The 17612-nt window shown below is 39.4% G+C and overlaps 1 protein-coding gene across 2 annotated transcripts in view; it reads left to right on the plus strand.

Annotated features, from left to right (window-relative positions):
• ADGB (androglobin) overlaps window positions 1–17612 on the plus strand; it is a 509594-nt gene that overhangs the window by 146104 nt on the left and 345878 nt on the right. For both annotated transcript variants that reach the window (XM_077283074.1, XM_077283075.1), the window contains exon 10: window positions 16697–16791. In XM_077283074.1, coding sequence (XP_077139189.1) covers window positions 16697–16791 — 95 coding nt within the window. The remainder of the gene's footprint in view (window positions 1–16696; window positions 16792–17612) is intronic.

Here is a 17612-nt window from a genome sequence, read left to right on the forward strand (position 1 = left end):
CTGCTTTATCAATTTTACCAATCGTGGAACGGTATAAACGCCTCACCCAAAAGAAATTCATGAATAGCTGGTTTTTGGTCATTCTGACTCACAAAAATCGGAATAAAAAGCGATCAAAAAATGTCATGTGCCCAAAAATGTTACCAATAAAAACGTCAACTTGTCCCACAAAAAACAAGACCTCACAAGACTCTGTGGACCAAAATATGGAAAAATTATAGGTCTCAAAATGTGGAGACGCAAAAGCTTTTTTGCTATAAAAAGCGTCTTTTAATGTGTGACAGGTGCCAATCATAAAAATCCGATATAAAAAAAGCTATAAAAGTAAATCAAACCCCCCTTCTTCACCCCCTTAGTTAGGGAACAATAATAAAATAAAAAAAATGTATTTATTTCCATTTTCCCATTAGGATTAGGGCTAGGGTTAGGGTTAAGGTTAGGGTTAGGGCTAGGGTTAGGGTTAGGGCTAGGGTTGGAGCTAAAGTTAGGGTTGGGGCTAAAGTTAGGGTTAGGGTTGGGGCTAAAGTTAGGGTTAGGGTTTGGATTACATTTACGGTTGGGATTAGGGTTAGGGGTGTGTCAGGGTTAGGGGTGTGGTTAGGGTTACCGTTGGGATTAGAGTTAGAGGTGTTTTGGGATTAGGGTTTCAGGTAGAATTGGGGAGTTTCCACTGTTCAGGCACATCAGGGGCTCTCCAAACGCGACATGGCGTCCGATCTCAATTCCAACCAATTCTGCGTTGAAAAAGTAAAACAGTGCTCCTTCCCTTCCGAGCTCTCCCATGCACCCAAACAGGGGTTTACCCCAACATATGGGGTATCAGCGTACTCGGGACAAATTGGACAACAACTTTTGGGGTCCAAGTTCTCTTGTTATCCTGGGGAAAATAAAAATTTGGGGGGGCTAAAAATCATTTTTGTGGGAAAAAAAAGATTTTTTATTTTCACGGCTCTGCGTTGTAAACTGTAGTGAAACACTTGGGGGTTCAAAGTTCTCACAACATATCTAGATAAGTTCCTTGGGAGGTCTAGTTTCCAATATGGGGTCACTTGTGGGGGGTTTCTACTGTGTGGGTACATCAGGGGCTCTACAAATGCAACGTGATGCCTGTAGACCAATCCATCTAAGTCTGCATTCCAAATGGCGCTCCTTCCCTTCCGAGCTCTGACATGCTCCCAAACAGTGGTTCCCCCCACATACGGGGTATCAGCGTACTCAGGACAAATTGGACAACAACATTTGGGGTCCAATTTCTCCTGTTACCCTTGGAAAAATACAAAACTGGGGGCTAATAAATCATTTTTGTGAAAAAAAAATGTATTTTCACGGCTCTGCGTTATAAACTGTAGTGAAACACTTGGGGGTTTAAGGCTCTCAAAACACATCTAGATATGTTCCTTATGGGGTCTACTTTCCAAACTGGTGTCACTTGTGGGGGGTTTTAATGTTTAGGCACATCAGGGGCTCTCCAAACGCGACATGGTGTTCCATCTCAATTCCAGTCAATTTTGCATTGAAAAGTCAAATGGCGCTCCTTCCCTTCCGAGCTCTGCCATGCGCCCAAATGGTCATTTACCCCCACATATAGGGTATTAGCGTACTCAGGACAAATTGCACAAGAACTTTTGGGGTCCAATTTCTTCTTTTACGCTTGGGAAAATAAAAAATTGGGGGCGAAAAGATCATTTTTGTGAAAAAATATGATTTTTTTATTTTTACGGCTCTGCATTATAAACTTCTGTGAAGCACTTGTTGGGTCAAAGTGCTCACCACACATCTAGATAAGTTCCTTAAGGGGTCTACTTTCCAAAATGGTGTCACTTGTGGGGGGTTTCAATGTTTAGGCACATCAGGGGCTCTCCAAACGCAACATGGCGTCCCTGTTGTGAATTCTGCTCTTGGGCTCCCTCCTGTGGTTGTTGGTGGTAGTGCAGTTGTCTTGGGGTTGTAATCCGGGCAGGTGTTTTTGCTGATTGCAGCTCTATTAGGTATTTAGGTGTGCAGGCTCCATGAGTCAGTGCCAGTTGTCCATTGTATTTGGAGGGATTGCATCTCTCTCTGGCTCCTCATGCCATGTTGCCAATTCAGATAAGATAAGTGTCTGTTTTTTGTCTCTGTGCACACATGCAGTGTGCTTTGCAATTCAGTGCAATTTATTGTGTTTTTGTCCAGCTTAGACTTTCTTTGGATTTTTCAGTCATGCTGGATTCTCAGGAGATGCAGATATACTTTCTATGTCTTTAGTTAGATGTGGAATATTTGTATTATCTGCTGTGGATATTTTTAGGATTTTAATACTGACCGCTTAGAATTCTGTCCTATCCTTTTCTATTTAGCTGGAAGTGCCTCTTTTGCTAAATCCTGTTTTTCTGCCTGCGTGTGTCTTTCCTCTTATACTCACAGTCAATATTTGTGGGGGGCTGCCTATCCTTTGGGGTTCTGCTCTGTGGCAAGATAGAATTCCCATTTCTATCTATAGGGGTATTTAGTTCTCCGGCTGTGTCGAGATGTCTAGGACGTGTTAGGTACATCCCACGGCTACTTCTAGTTGCGGTGTTAGTTTAGGGTTTGCGGTCAGTACAGGTACCACCTACTCCTGAGAAAGTCTTTCATGCGGCTCCAAGGTTACCAGATCATAACACGTCCCATCTCAATTCCAGTCAATTTTGCATTGAAAAGTCAAATTGCGCTCCTTCCCTTCCGAGCTCTGCCATGCTCCCAAACAATGGTTTACACCCACATATGGGGTATCAGCATACTCAGGACAAATTGCACAACAATTTTTGGGGTCCAATTTCTTCTCTTACCCTTGGGAAAATACAAAATTGGGGGCAAAAAGATCATTTTTGTGAAAAAATATAATTTTTTATTTTTAGGGCTCTGCATTATAAACTTCTGTGAAGCACTTGGTGGGTCAAAGTGCTCACCACACATCTAGATAAGTTCCTTAGGGGGTCTACTTTCCAAAATGGTGTAACTTGTGGGGGGTTTCAATGTTTACGCACATAAGGGGCTCTCCAAACGCAACATGGCGTCCCATCTCAATTCCAGTCAATTTTGCATTGAAAAGTAAAATGGTTCTCCTTTCCTTCCGAGCTCTGCAATGCGCCCAAACAGTGGTTTACCCCCACATATGGGGTATCAGCGTACTCAGGACAAATTGAACAACAACTTTTGGGGTCTATTTTCTCCTGTTACCTTTGGTAAAATAAGACAAATTGGAGCTGAAATAAATTTTGTGTGAAAAAAAGTTAAATGTTCATTTTTATTTAAACATTCCAAAAATTTCTGTGAAAACACCTGATGGGTTAATAAAATTCTTGAATGTGGTTTTGAGCACCTTGAGGGGTGCAGTTTTTAGAATGGTGTCACACTTGGGTATTTTCCATCATATAGTCCCCTCAAAATGACTTCAAATGAGATGTGGTCCCTAAATAAAAATGGTGTTGTAAAAATGAGAAATTGCTGGTCAACTTTTAACCCTTATAACTCCCTAACAAAAAAAAAATTTGGTTCCAAAATTGTGCTGATGTAAAGTAGACATGTGGGAAATGTTACTTATTAAGTATTTTGCGTGACATATCTCTGTGATTTAAAGGCATAAAAATTCAAAGTTGGAAAATTGTGAAATTTTCAAAATTTTCGCCAAATTTCCATTTTTTCACAAATAAACACAAGTTATATCAAATAAATTTTACCACTATCATGAAGTACAATATGTCATGAGAAAACAGTGTCAGAATCGCCAAGATCTGTTGAAGCGTTCCAGAGTTATAACCTCATAAAGGGACAGTGGTCAGAATTGTAAAAATTGGCCCGGTCATTAACATGCAAACCACCCTCGGGGCTTAAGGGGTTAAACAAACCCACTTTTTGGCAACACATCCATTGGAGTGTGCTAGTTGTTAATATTCCACATATTAAGGTTTGGGAACCTATATCTGTGCACCTCCCCTTTTAGGCTGTGCTGAACATTTTCTATACCATTGCGACTTCATAGACACCAAACATGTCTAGGTTCTTTTTTATGTAAGGGTACTTTCACTAGCGTCGTGCACTGCATGTCGCAATGCGACGTGCCGACGCAACGACGCTAGCGTTGAAAGCGCCGCACAACGGGGGCAGCGGATGCAGTTTTTCAACGCATCCTCTGCCCCATTGTAAGGTCCGGGGAGGAGGGGGCGGAGTTCCGGCCACGCATGCGCGGTCGGAAATGGCGGACACGACGCATAAAAAAGTTACATGTAGCGATTTTTTGTGCCGACGGTCCGCCAAAACACGACGCATCCGTCACACGACGGATGCGACGTGTGGGAATCCGTCGCAATGCGTCGCTAATGCAAGTCAATGGAGAAAAAAACGCATCCTGCAAGCACTTTTGCAGGATGCGTTTTTTTCTCCAAAACAACGCATTGCGACAGAGGCCAAACGACGCTAGTGTGAAAGTAGCCTAAGTGGTGAAAAAACATTATAAAATTTGTTTTAAAACATGGCGCCATTTCCAAGATCTGTAGTCTGTAGCATCTCCATTTTTTGTGATCTTGGGTTGGCTGAGAGCCTATTTTTTGCGCGCCGAGCTGATGTTTTTAATTATACAATTTTGGTGCAGATACAAGCTTTTGATCACCCGTTATTGCATTTTATTTTAATGTACCAAAAAAAGGTAATTCTGACATTTTAAATTTGTTTCTCGTTACACCATTCAGTGATTGGGGTAATTTTTTTATATTGATAAATCAGGCGATTCTAAACATGGTGATACCAAATATGTGTATATATTTTTTTTGTTTTATTTTGAATGGGGAGAAAGGGGAGTGATTTGAACTTTTATATATTGTTTATTTTAATATTTTTAAAAACTTTTTTTTACTTTTTGTATGCTTCAATAGTCTCCATGGGAGACTAGAAGCTGTAATAGTTTGATAGCCTCTGCTACATACAGGCGATGATCAGATCACCTGTGTGTAGCCTAAATGCTTACTTGCCATGAGTGCGACCTCGGGGTGGTGCTCATAAGCAATCTGGCAATGACAACCATAGAGGTTTGCTGCAGACCTCTGGTTGTCATGCTGACCCATTGGTGACCTGTGATTATGTGACGGGGTCACCGATAGGCAGGACTAGCGATGCTCTTCCGGTAAGCGCAAGTTAAATGCCGCTGTCAGAAACTGACAGCGGCATTTAACTAGTTAACAGCAGCAGGTGGAGCACGATTCCACGCACGGCTGTTGCGGGCACATGTCAGCTGTATAGATCTGCTGTCATGTGCCCAGAAAGGTGCGGGCTTAGTGCCGGAGCCGGCACCAAATAGGGGGACTCCGATGTAGGTGTACTATTACGTCCAATATCAGAAAGAGATTAACAGGTCAGAGCTATCACTAAATTTGAGAAAGGTTATGTACTTTGTTCTCTTTCTATGCCATACAGCCTCGCAATAATTTATGAGTCCTCTTTAAACTAAGGTCTGTAAGTCTTTGCTGCGAGTAGCTGTAATCTACTATAAGGCATTTCCTGCTCTAACATATGGTTAGATGGAGGTAAATCCATTTAAATCTATTTCCAATTGAAAAAGACTGCATACACACTCTATAATGTCTGGTGGTCTTTTATGTACAGGCATGGCTTATATTCTACCAAGCAACATTATGCAAAAAACCCGTAACAGTATTGTCAGATGCTTCTTAAGCAATTGGCTAAACACAGATTGACACAATGCCAGAGGCAGTGCACTGGGAATATCTGGAAGAAAACAGATGGCACGCACAACATGATAGGTACATGTTAACCGGGCAATGTATCTTGTACTAACACTTAAATGGTGCTTGGCAACCATAAATATAGATTAGTCATGTTTTTTCATCTTCATGCCTGAAATGTATATTGCTTATACACTATACAATTGGATATAATTATTTTTTTTAAGGGAGGAGGTGGCTGTGCGTGGCAGTACTGAGTTTAGCATTAAAAATGTATCATCTTTTTTATTTTATTATTACAAAATGCTAGTAATCTTTATAAAAAATAACAGATTTTTTGCTTGTGGCAAAAGAAGGGATGGAACATCTTGCAAGCAGCACCTACGACTCACTGAATCGTTGTATAATTAATTTATGGTGAGATACAGTTAAATAATACTGCACAAATACATTTTCGGTTGGATTCACACAGAGCAATTTTATGATGTTTTTCAATAGTTTTGTGTTCGTTTTTCAGTGGCCCCATGTGACTTTGAAGTCTTATTGTGATGTAAAATGCACTACATATTCTGGGGCATATTAATCAAACTTAATCTAGACAGTCTTATTCTCTTTACACCGTCGTGTCAGTGCGATTTTCCATTTTTGCATTTTTGTTTTTTCCTCTGCTTCCAAGGGCCTTAACTTTTTTAAGTTTTCCATCAACATAGCGATACAAGGGCTTGTCTATTGCAGGACGAGTTGAACTTCTAAATGTTACCACCATTCATTTTGTTATATGATGCACTGGAAAGCGGGAACAAAATTCCAAGTGTGACGAAATTGCAAAAAAAAGTGCAATTCTACAATTGTTTCTGTCCTATTTACAGTATTTTTCATACGGTAAAATTTACCTGGCAAAATGATTGTGTAGGTCAAAATGATCTGAAGATTGCAAACATACAAAGTTTTCTTTTTTTTAAGTGGTGAAAAATAATGTAAAAGTTTAAATAAAAAATTTGTTTGTGTTACCAGATTCCAAAATCTGTAACCTTTTCAATTTTCAGTTGATGGGGCTGTGGGGCTGTGCAAGGTCTAGTTTTTTTGCGCTGAGCTGATGTTTATATTAATACAATTTTGATGGAGACACAATGTTTTGTGGTTTTGCGGCCGGTGAAAGAAGGTAATTCTGGCTTTCTGAATTTCTTTTGTCATTACAGACTTTACAGATTGGATTAATTAATTTCATATTTTGATAGATCAGAATTTTACACATGTAGCAATACCACACGTGTATCTTTTATTTCTTTATTTTTAATTAGGGATGTGAAAAGGAAAAAAATAAAACTTAAAAATAAAAAATAAACTATCTAAAATATATCCCGTGAGCACGGTCTTCATTTTGCCTAAGATAATTAGGGATGTGAACGTTTATATATTTTTTATTTTTACATTTTTTTTAAATATTTTCAATGTATTTGTTAATCCCATTAGGTGCCTTGAATCTACGATTGTCTCATCGCTAGTACTATACACAAGAATACTACAGTACTGCTTTGTAGAGAGTCTGACTGGGATTTCTGGGGCCCACAAGAGGAATTAACTCTAGGGGCCCACACTACAGCTATATACAATTAACTGTTAGTCATTATCCATGTTATAGTGGAGCCTCGACTGGAAAATACAGGTGGCTCTTGCATATGTACTTTGACTGTCATCTGCGATTAGGGAAGTTTACATAATCACTGACCCAAGGGACCATCAGTGTGACCCTCACCAATCAAAATCACTTATCCTGTGGAGATATGATGACTTGTTTTCAACAGATAACCCCTTTAATTGCATCTTTGCTAAAGTCCCATCTTTGCTAAACGTCCAAGCATTTAATCTCTAATAGAAAGAAAGAATCTTGTTTGTATTAATATCAGAGTATACAAGTGATCTTCATAAAGAGCACAATCCACTAAACCAAGACCAATATACCAATAATACCACATAGAAGGGACAAATACCATTACATCATGACCGTACCACATATTCTCACTACATAGTAACCAAATAATACCACACATAACGGACGAATACTGCTACATACCTTGACCAGACCAAATATTACTACTCAGTAATACCACATGCAAGAGAGAAATACCACCACACGATGATCAGACCACATATTACCACCACATAGTGACCAAATAATAGCATATACAAGGGACAAATAGCACTACACACCTTGACCAAACCACATTTTCCATTGAGTAATACCACATACAAGAGAAAAATACCACCACACCAGGACCAGACCACATATTACCTCAACAACACAATCCATTATACAAAGACCAAGATACCAATAATACCACATAGAATTGACAAATACCATCACATCATGATCAAACCACATATTATCACTACATAGTGACCAAATAATTCCACATACAAGGGACAAATACCATCACAACATGACAACACCACTTATGATCACCACATAATGACCGAATAATACAAGGGAGAAATACCACCATTCCATGACAAGACCACATATTACCACCACATCTTGACCGAATTACACTGTGCTGATTATTAATGAAAACCACAATACTAATAAAAGTAATATTTGCACTGGTGACATTATACACAGAAGTTCTGTATACAATGTATGGTATACAGGTGTGACCTACAAAGATTGTTCTCAGTCGGAGAAACAAAATAATAATCTTGTAGTTATAATACCTTTTAATAGCTAACAATAATAAAATAATTGCTGTTACAAAGCAAGCTTTCGATACTACTTAAGTCTCTTCATCAGGCTTAAGTGCCTAAATCGTTAAGTGTTGCACCTCTTTATGAATCAGGTGCCTCTGACTCAATTGTGCCCCCTCATCGACCTGTCTGAACAACACCAGTCCTGATGAATAGGGAGAAGAGTGGGAATATTTGCCCTAAATTTTGAGGCATCATAATTCTTGTAAAATTAAATTAAAATTGTCACAAAAAATACTACTAAAATTGGCACAAAACATGTCATATTTCCATTTCTCCATTAGTACCATTTGTTCATTGTTACCAACAGGTGTGTGTATTATAGTCCATTTCAGATTCGTGCCTCCTGTCCAGAGACCTCATTCTTTGCGGAGTTGAGCGATGGTTGTCTAGACGATAGACCTGCCCAAAATGAGTCTCATAAGTCCAACAAAATGTAGTCATCAGCTGGTCGTCTTGCACTGATTATTGCACAAAGCAGTCACCTGTAATGAACTAGTGCTATGAAAATGTATTTCTCCCTCTCCCTATTTTTCTATTTATACTAATTTGCTACTTTTTACTGTTTTAGATCATTCAACTAAGTTTAGTATACGATAAATACAACATGAATAAAACTGAAAACACAAAATGTAATTTTCAAATGATCATTCCATTTATTGAAGAAAATGATTAATTCAAAATCTATATCACCCATGTGAATAAGAAATCCCCCTCCTACCTAAACCAAATTGTTGTGCCCTCCCCCTTGGAAGCTACCATTGCAATTAAACATTTGTGATAACTTGTGATTAGTCTGTTTCATTGCAGTGGTGAAATTCTGGCTTACTCTTCTTGGTTGAATTGATTTGGCTTCATTGGAGGGGTTTTCCAGCATAAATTGCCCGTTTAACCCATTAACACCCCAATTATGGATATATCCATGATGGAGGGTGTCAGAATGTCTGGAGTGGGCTTAGAAGCAAAGCTAATTGCAGTATAATAGGAGAAAAATGTATTTTCGACTCCACATATGGCCATCAACTAGTTCCCTTGATCAAGATTTCCATCACAGAATCTAGTACCTGTAATTGTAATTGAGGAGTGAATCGATGCGTAGGACTATAGTCCAGCAACCACATTAGTAGACTGTGGCTACCAGACAGGAGCCCTGCAAACCACCTTTATCCTTCCAGAGTCCCCAGCGCTACTTCTGATTTGTAAGCACAGCATTGTTGCAAGACACACGCCTGCTGTCATGTTGCACCTACTATTCAGAAGAGGCACTGAGAACCAGCAGGTAGGAATTGGTTCACGGGGCTCTCCTCCAGCTGCCATGGTCTACAGACATGTCTAGGCTATGACTACGTTTCTGCAAATCGATTCACTCATCTCCACCCATTTGATTTTGCAGTCCACCCATTTCGTTAATAACCTTGATTACTCTTCTCTGCACTCACTTTAGTTCAGCTATGTCCTTCATTTACAGCGATGAGCAATATTGTACACAGTATTTACATGTGGCCATGACTTTTTGTTCAGAGTCAGAAATATGTTCTTGTCATAAGCATTAATGCCTCTTTTAATGCTTTTCAAAATTGTATTTGCCTTGGCGGCAGTTGCCTAGCACTGGTTGCTGAAAGTGAGTATTTTATCCACCAATATGCAGTCTTTTTCCAGTTATGAATTCATTTTTACAAATATTCCTTAGTCCCATCTCATTTATTGCACCAATCTTTTATTTGGCACTGTATCCACTGTCTGTGGAAAGTCCAGATAGACATGATCTGCAGCGCTGTCTCCACGCCCATAGGACCAGACCAGCGTGAGTGACAGCAGAAAACAGCGACTTTACAAAGGTATTTCAGCAGCATAGGTGGGTAATAAAGGCACACAAAAGACACTAATGTAACGCCCAGCTCTGCCCCTATTTAATGCTTTTTTTAGCTCATCTTCAAAAAACGGGGTGACAGGTTCCCTTTAAGTAGTGAAAAAGAAACTTTACTTGTGTTGCCATTTTCCAAGACCTGTAACATTTTCATTTTTACTGTCCATGGAGTTGTGTGAGGGCTTCTTTTTTTAGGTTGCAAGCTGTCATTTTTATTAATACCAGTCTGGGGTAGATCAATTTGGATTCCTTTTTTTATTGCATTATTTTCTGTTTTGTGGTGGCCGCAAAACTGCAATTCTGGCGTTTTGATTTTTCTCATTTTAGAATATTTACCGATTGGAATAATTAATTTTATATTGTGAGACCTCAGAGTTTCATGGACACGGCAATGCCATATATGTGTATGTCTTTTACTATTTATGTTTAATGGAGGAAAAGGTAATGATTTAAATTTTTATAATTCTTACTTTTTTTCATGATTCTTAAAAGCCTATTTTTTTACTTTTACTGTATTTTTTGGTCCCTTTAAGAGATTTGATCCTATGATTGCCCGATCACTTATTATATATACAGCAGTGCTACAGCATTGCAGAATATATAAAAAATGACAGTCTCCCATGAAGCCCAACCACTGGCTGAACTTGAATGAATCATGCACATGGCTGTCTTCAAAAGACACCCAACTGCCATAGCAACATATTGGCATTATGTCATGGGGATGGGGGCGATGAACATAAGCAACGGCTCGCCCCACTGGGCAGTGAACTATAAGTGCTGCTGTTAGAGATGCACACCGGCATTTAAAAAGTTGACAGCAGCAGGCTGATCTCAGCTATAGCATTCATTTTAGGAAGATGATTACTGAATAACATAGCCATCATCTGCCGACAGTGATCAGGGCTCAGGTTGCTGAGACAGGGACCTGGCATTGGATGTACCAATACATCCAATATCAGGATGGGGTTGATAGATTCCCTCATCTTCTTCCATCATTTCACCCAGATTATTTTTTAAGGTGCTAACACTATCATTAACCCCTTTGCGACATGCGCGGTACTAGTACTGGGCATGTTACTTCTCTCCCTTTGATGTGGGCTCCGGCGGTGAGCCCACATCTTTCCCGACACATGTCAGCTGTTTTCCAGGTGGAATCGCGATCAACCCACAGCTATTAACCCATTAAATGCCTCTGTCAAATGCTGACAGCGGCATTTAATGTGCGCTTCCGGCCATCGGGCTGGAAATCTGCCCATGGGTGATGCCAATCACATGATCATGGGTCACCAATTGGTTGGCATGAAAACCAGAGTTCTCCTGGAGACCTCTATGGTTGTCACTGCCGGCTTGCTGTAAGTGCCGCCTGGTGGTCGGCGCTAATAGCAACTGAGTAATTCTGCTACATACAGGTGATCTGATCATCGCCTGTATGTAGCAGAGCCAATCGGGTTATGGTAGCTTCTAGTCTCCCATGGAGACTATTGAAGCATGCCAAAGTAAAAAAAAATGTTTTTAAAAATATTAAAAAAAAAAAAAAAAAAAAAAAATTAAATCACCCCCCCATTCAAAATAAAACAATTAAAAAAATCAAACATATGCATATCTTGTAACGCCGATTTCAGAATCGCCTGATCTATCAATAATTAACCTGATCGCTAAACGGCGTAGTGAGAAAAAAGCCAAAATGCTAGAATTACATTTTTTTGGTCGCCACAACATTGCATTAAAATGCAATAATGGGCGATCAAAAAAATTGTACCTGCACCAAAATTGTATCAATAAATATGTCAGCTCGGCGTACAAAAAATAAGCCCTCACCTAACCCTAGATGACGAAAAGTGGAGACACTACGGGTCTTGGAAAATGGTGCAAATTTTTTTTTTAACAAACTTTGGATTTGTTTTCACCACTTAAATAATAAAGAACCTAGACGTGTTTGCTATCTATGAACTCGTAATTACATGGGAAATCATAATGGCTTGTCAGTTTTAGCACTGAGTGAACGTGATAAAAAAAATCCCAAATAAGTTGTGGAATTGCACCGCGCTTGGAATTTTTTTCCCGCTTTTGAGTACACAATATGGTAAAACCAATGGTGTTGTTCAAAAGTACAACTTGTCCAGCCAAAAAACAAGCCCTCACATGGCCATATTGACGGAAAAATAAAAAAGTTATGGCTCTGGGAAGAAGGGGAGTGAAAAACAGAAACGCAAAAGCGAAAATGGGCTTTGTCTCAAAGGGGTTAAGTCTTTTATTGATAAATGATAATGTAATTAAAGAATATTTTTAGAATAGAATAATTACCATACAAAGTAATAATTTCTGTCTCAATCTTCACTGCTTTTATTTTTTTTGTTTTTTTGCACACATTTTGTAAGGCTTTGTCATTACTCCACAGTTTTAGTATACTGAACACTAAACCCTAAACTTTTTTTGTCAGAGTGTCCCATATAGTTTTATTTAGGCATAGTGGTTTTGTATTTTTTCCTCCTTTTAACTTATTTGCTGTGATAGAATATATATTGTGTACAAGACCCATTCAGGATGCTTATAAAATTGTCAGATTTGGTTTGTATGCATTAATTTGACACCTGGACCTGTTGAAGCGCAGTCGGCGCAAAACGGCCGTCGTCCTGTTTGCTCCTTGCACCTTCGTGTACACCTGCCGCCCTAGAGGTATGTCCTCACCCCACTAAGTGGGAGAATAAAAGGACTTTTAAACGCATCGCTTGGTGAGTGCCACTATTTTTTTTTCTTCATATTTCTCATTATGGATTACTTTTTGGTTGAGCACCGCAGTGCGAGTTGAAACCACCACCGCTTCATAGTCACATGAGATATTGGCCTGTGCAGCATTTTGTCCTACCATCCATCGAATATCGCCTTACCTAGTGCTGTTCTATTTTTTTCTTTTTTTCTTTTTTTGTGGACGATTAATTTGAAGGCGCTGCTTTGGCTGAAGACACAGCTTAGGCCGAATTCACACATCTGTATTATTCAAGCCGCGCTTGAACCGCAATACCTGACCTGGCTGCAGGTTAGCTGACCTGGAGTAAGAGTCCCATACTCTGAGCACTTTTTTTAGGCTGTGTATTTAGACTTCAATAAGTGGTCTAATTGACCAAAATTCCATACTTCTTGAATAATCAATAACGTAGAGGGGAGTTTTTAGCTAAAAGAATATATTCTATTGGAATTACATACATCAAAAGTTTAGTAATTCTAAAAACACTTGCAAGATGACATTTTCCAGCACATTGGCCACAGAGCAGTGTATATAGCAAGATAAGACAGGACAATAAATGTATCAATTTACAAGTAATAGACCCAATAGTCAGAAAGCCTGCATTAAAGACATGTGCCCATTCACATGTATTTGGCATAGAACGCCCTTACCCGTAGTATAGTCCATAAAGCAGGGTTACCACAGTTGCATACTCCCCAACACGCATTTTGCATATTATGATCTTGCCCCTGATGTATAATGTACACCCCCTGAGCAAGGGAGATCATTATACGCGTGTTGAGGATTATGCATCTCTGGTAATCCTGCTATACTGTTGGTAACGGCACTCTCTGCCATATATCTGTGAATGGGCATATGTCTTTATTGTATGCTTTCTGACTAGTGTGTATTTCCTTGTAACTTGATACATTTATTGTACCAACATGCTGGAAATTGTCATATGTATGTGGTCTTTTAATTACTAATTAACTTTTGAAGTATGCAATTCCAATGAAAGAAATTATTTTAGCTATAAACTGCTTTCTTTTTAAATGTATAAAATCTTTTTAGAGTGGCTAATGTTTTTGATTTAATGGCTATGTGTCTTTCATTTAACTTTAATGGCTATACTTATAAGCTAAGTGTGTACCCGTCGGATTTATTTTTTCTTATTCATGAATAGTCAGTCTTCTGTGTGCAACTGATCAAGTAATTTATTTTTTTAAGCTATTCGCATTAATAGCATCTTTTTGCAATTTTTGCTCTAGCTTTTACATAAGACAATTAATTGAAAAATACATACATAAGACATTCACTTGTAAAGCTTTTTAAATGCATTGATCCTTAATGTTAATGGCTCACCTGGTGTGGTAGACTTTCTAAGGCATTGGTGTACAACCGGCATCTTGGGGGCCATATGTGGCACGCCATACCCTTCTGTGTGGCACTCAACCATCTGCATAGTGTCTGGTCTCATGTATTTTCCTTGTCATGAATAAAACCAGTGGTGCATAGCACTGTAGGGATAGGTAATTATGAATAGTTTGCTGTGTGGTCACTTCTGGGCCAGCCATATTTTGCCAGAATGGGTGAGTTTTGACTCCCGTAGCACAGAAAAGGAATAGATGAGGTAAAAAAGTGGCCAAGGGAAACACTCCACTGTTTCAGCATCGGCATATACAACAATGTAGAGAGCTGATTACATGGCCTCTTCCTCTCTGGACTGCAAACCCATGAGAGGGGTACCTCTACCCTCCTGATAGGTGGGAGCTCTATAACTGAAACCATCATCTATTAAATATTTATGGCACATGTAACGGGGTCTGCTATGCTGGAGTACCTCTTCAGTACCACCCCGTGTTTTAGGAGGTCCACTCTGCTTTGGCTGGATTCTGAATGAAGGACGCTGACTGGAATTCCTTGATTACATGGGCGCATATAAAATATCACTGCTTCTCCACGTATTTCCAATGTGACAACCCTTTACTCACAGAACACAGAATATATATCACCATAGATACAGAGGGCAGGCCCATTCAAAAGCGGCAGGCCAGACATACATTACAATAGCCGCAGGTGGCCGGAGCCTGCTGATATTTACTGGGGAAATTACAAAGGTGGGGGAGGTGAGAAGGGGGATATCTTGTCTCCTCTGCCCAGGGGCGCTGCCTGTGGGCTGATGCATTAGGGACATATATCTCACATGGAACCTATTATATATACAAATAACTGCATAACATATTCTGAGTGCTGGGGGGTTCTGTAACAGCACATATCTTCAATAAGCAGGAAATGTTTCAGAAGGTATTACTTTGGTAAAATTGCAGCCCATAGGGCTAGTTCGATCGAACATTGGGGCCCTTGACCCTAAAAAGGTTGTTCACCCCTATTTTAATCTGTAGACGATGGTGCGCAGTATGGACCAGAGGAGGTGGTGTAGCAGAGCAGATCTTGATGGATCACATGAAGATCAGTGAGAGCCAGGACAGCAAGATAGGCAGGATGTCAGGCAAACGCATGGAGCAGATAGCACAGGTTAAGCTGAACCAGTTATATGGATATAGTCTGTAAAAGTAACAAAATAGGAAATTGGTATAATCCGACAGTGACAAGGTTAATCACAGGAATGCAGTCTGGTATTTTCCAACAGGGGAATAGTTAATTGCAGTGAGGTGTAGGCGAAATAAAGGTTCATTCAAAGAGATACCTTACTTTGATTGCAGAGGCTCGGTGTGTACAGGATCAGGAACAGTTGTGAGGAGTTGGTAACTTGTGTATTGAGGTATGTAGATGTGGACAGCACCTAGCAAGTCAGACAGAGCTCGGAAATAACTCTGGCTTTAGTAAGAAAGTAAGGGATAGCAGAGATTTAAGATTAACCACCTGGCTGGAACTGAGCTAAGTTTAGCAGAAGCAAAACCGACAAACTGTAGACAATGACAATTGTGGACAATGCTATTTGATACCCTAGTGCCCGAGTTCAGTCTGAGCCGGTCTGAAAGGGGCTAGGGTGATAATGTCAGAGACGTTCACTGGGCTACCTGAGAAACAATCATGGACTACTGCAAAGGGAGCCGGCCACAGCAGAAGAGAGCAAGGCCCAACGCTAGAGCAAGGGCAGGTGAGTAACATCTTACCATATTAGATGAGGTATATTCTAACAAGAACATATTTTTCACATTTATTCCTGCCTATTTTTACGCACCTAAAGCTCGGTGACCTGAAGAGACCTGTAACTCTCAAAGCTTGCCTTTTTTTTCTCATTTTATAATGGCTTTGACCTAATTATATCTTTTGCACTCAACCCTTCAACTAAAATAGAACATATAGAAGAAACCTAAGGGATTTTATTTATTAGCACAGCTTAGCATGAAGTTTGTACCGGCTTTATTTTTATATGGCTCTCCTTAGAGAATGTATCTGCAAAAAATGTAATTATCTTTTTCACACATTCCTAAATTACACTGGCCTTGCTTGGTATGTCAGGGGGACATGCAAGTTATCAGTCTCCAGATGCCAAAAGGGGTTCTTATTTGCATCATAAAATGTAGCACAAATTATGATGAGAAACTTCACTTGACTTCTTATATAACTTTGGTTTGGCTACTTTTTCCAGCGTAGAGTCTTTCAAGCAGAATAACATTCTCGCTGTGTGTTTTTCTGCAGTCACATCTGTAACCCCGGTGCCCCAGATGGTTGTGTACGCAAGCTACTTACCACTCCATTTGAGTGAGCAGAAGATTTCCATACTTGGGCAGATGGTAAGATCTTTTAGCCGCATTCAGCCTTATAAACAGAACATTTCGAACGTCTTGTGAATTTCATTTTTATTTACCAAGTCTAATCTAATAGAGCAATTTCAAATCATACTGTATTTTCATTGATTTTATGGTGAAAAAAGATTTATAGATTCAGAGGGGCAAATGTGTCAAGTGCTCAAGCTTTCCTTACAAATTCCTGCATACCTGGAGTATTGTCTCCCTCTACATCTAGTAAAGCCCTGTCTCCGTTTACCATATGTCGTGGCAGTAGGCTATATTACTTGTAGTGCTCCAGAGATTTCTAGCTGTAGACTTCTGACACTTTGCTGCATTTTTAATATGCATGTTTGCATGTAATCCTGGCCTTGACCCCAGGAGGCATCTGCTTCAGCTTTACACCTGCAAGTCCCTTATGGCTTGTTAGTGAGAGGAGGAAAATTGGCTTTTAATGCATTCAGTCGTTAAATACTTTTCTTTTTTAATCTAAGAATCAGGTTAACTTCCATTTTGAGCTATTGCCTTGTTTCAGCCGGTCATTAATGTGGAGCAATCCTCCTTGACCTCAATTTTATTTTAGAAAATATGTTTCACTTATCAGTACCTGTTTTTCAGTACTCACAGAAGCATATTATCAAGTGTCCATCAGCATTCATAATTTACTGAATATAGTTCTCCTGCAATGAATGTGACATTGAACTAAAAATCCTAAAATCCTCTTATCTGATGTTTCCTATTATTGCTAATTGTATAATTACTGTTGAGAGTTGGCCTTGACTTTTTGACCCTTTTTGCACATATTTTTACATTTAATATTAGACCAA

Source organism: Ranitomeya variabilis, chromosome 2 (genome assembly GCF_051348905.1).
Source record: "Ranitomeya variabilis isolate aRanVar5 chromosome 2, aRanVar5.hap1, whole genome shotgun sequence".
NCBI classification, from domain to species: domain Eukaryota; kingdom Metazoa; phylum Chordata; class Amphibia; order Anura; family Dendrobatidae; genus Ranitomeya; species Ranitomeya variabilis.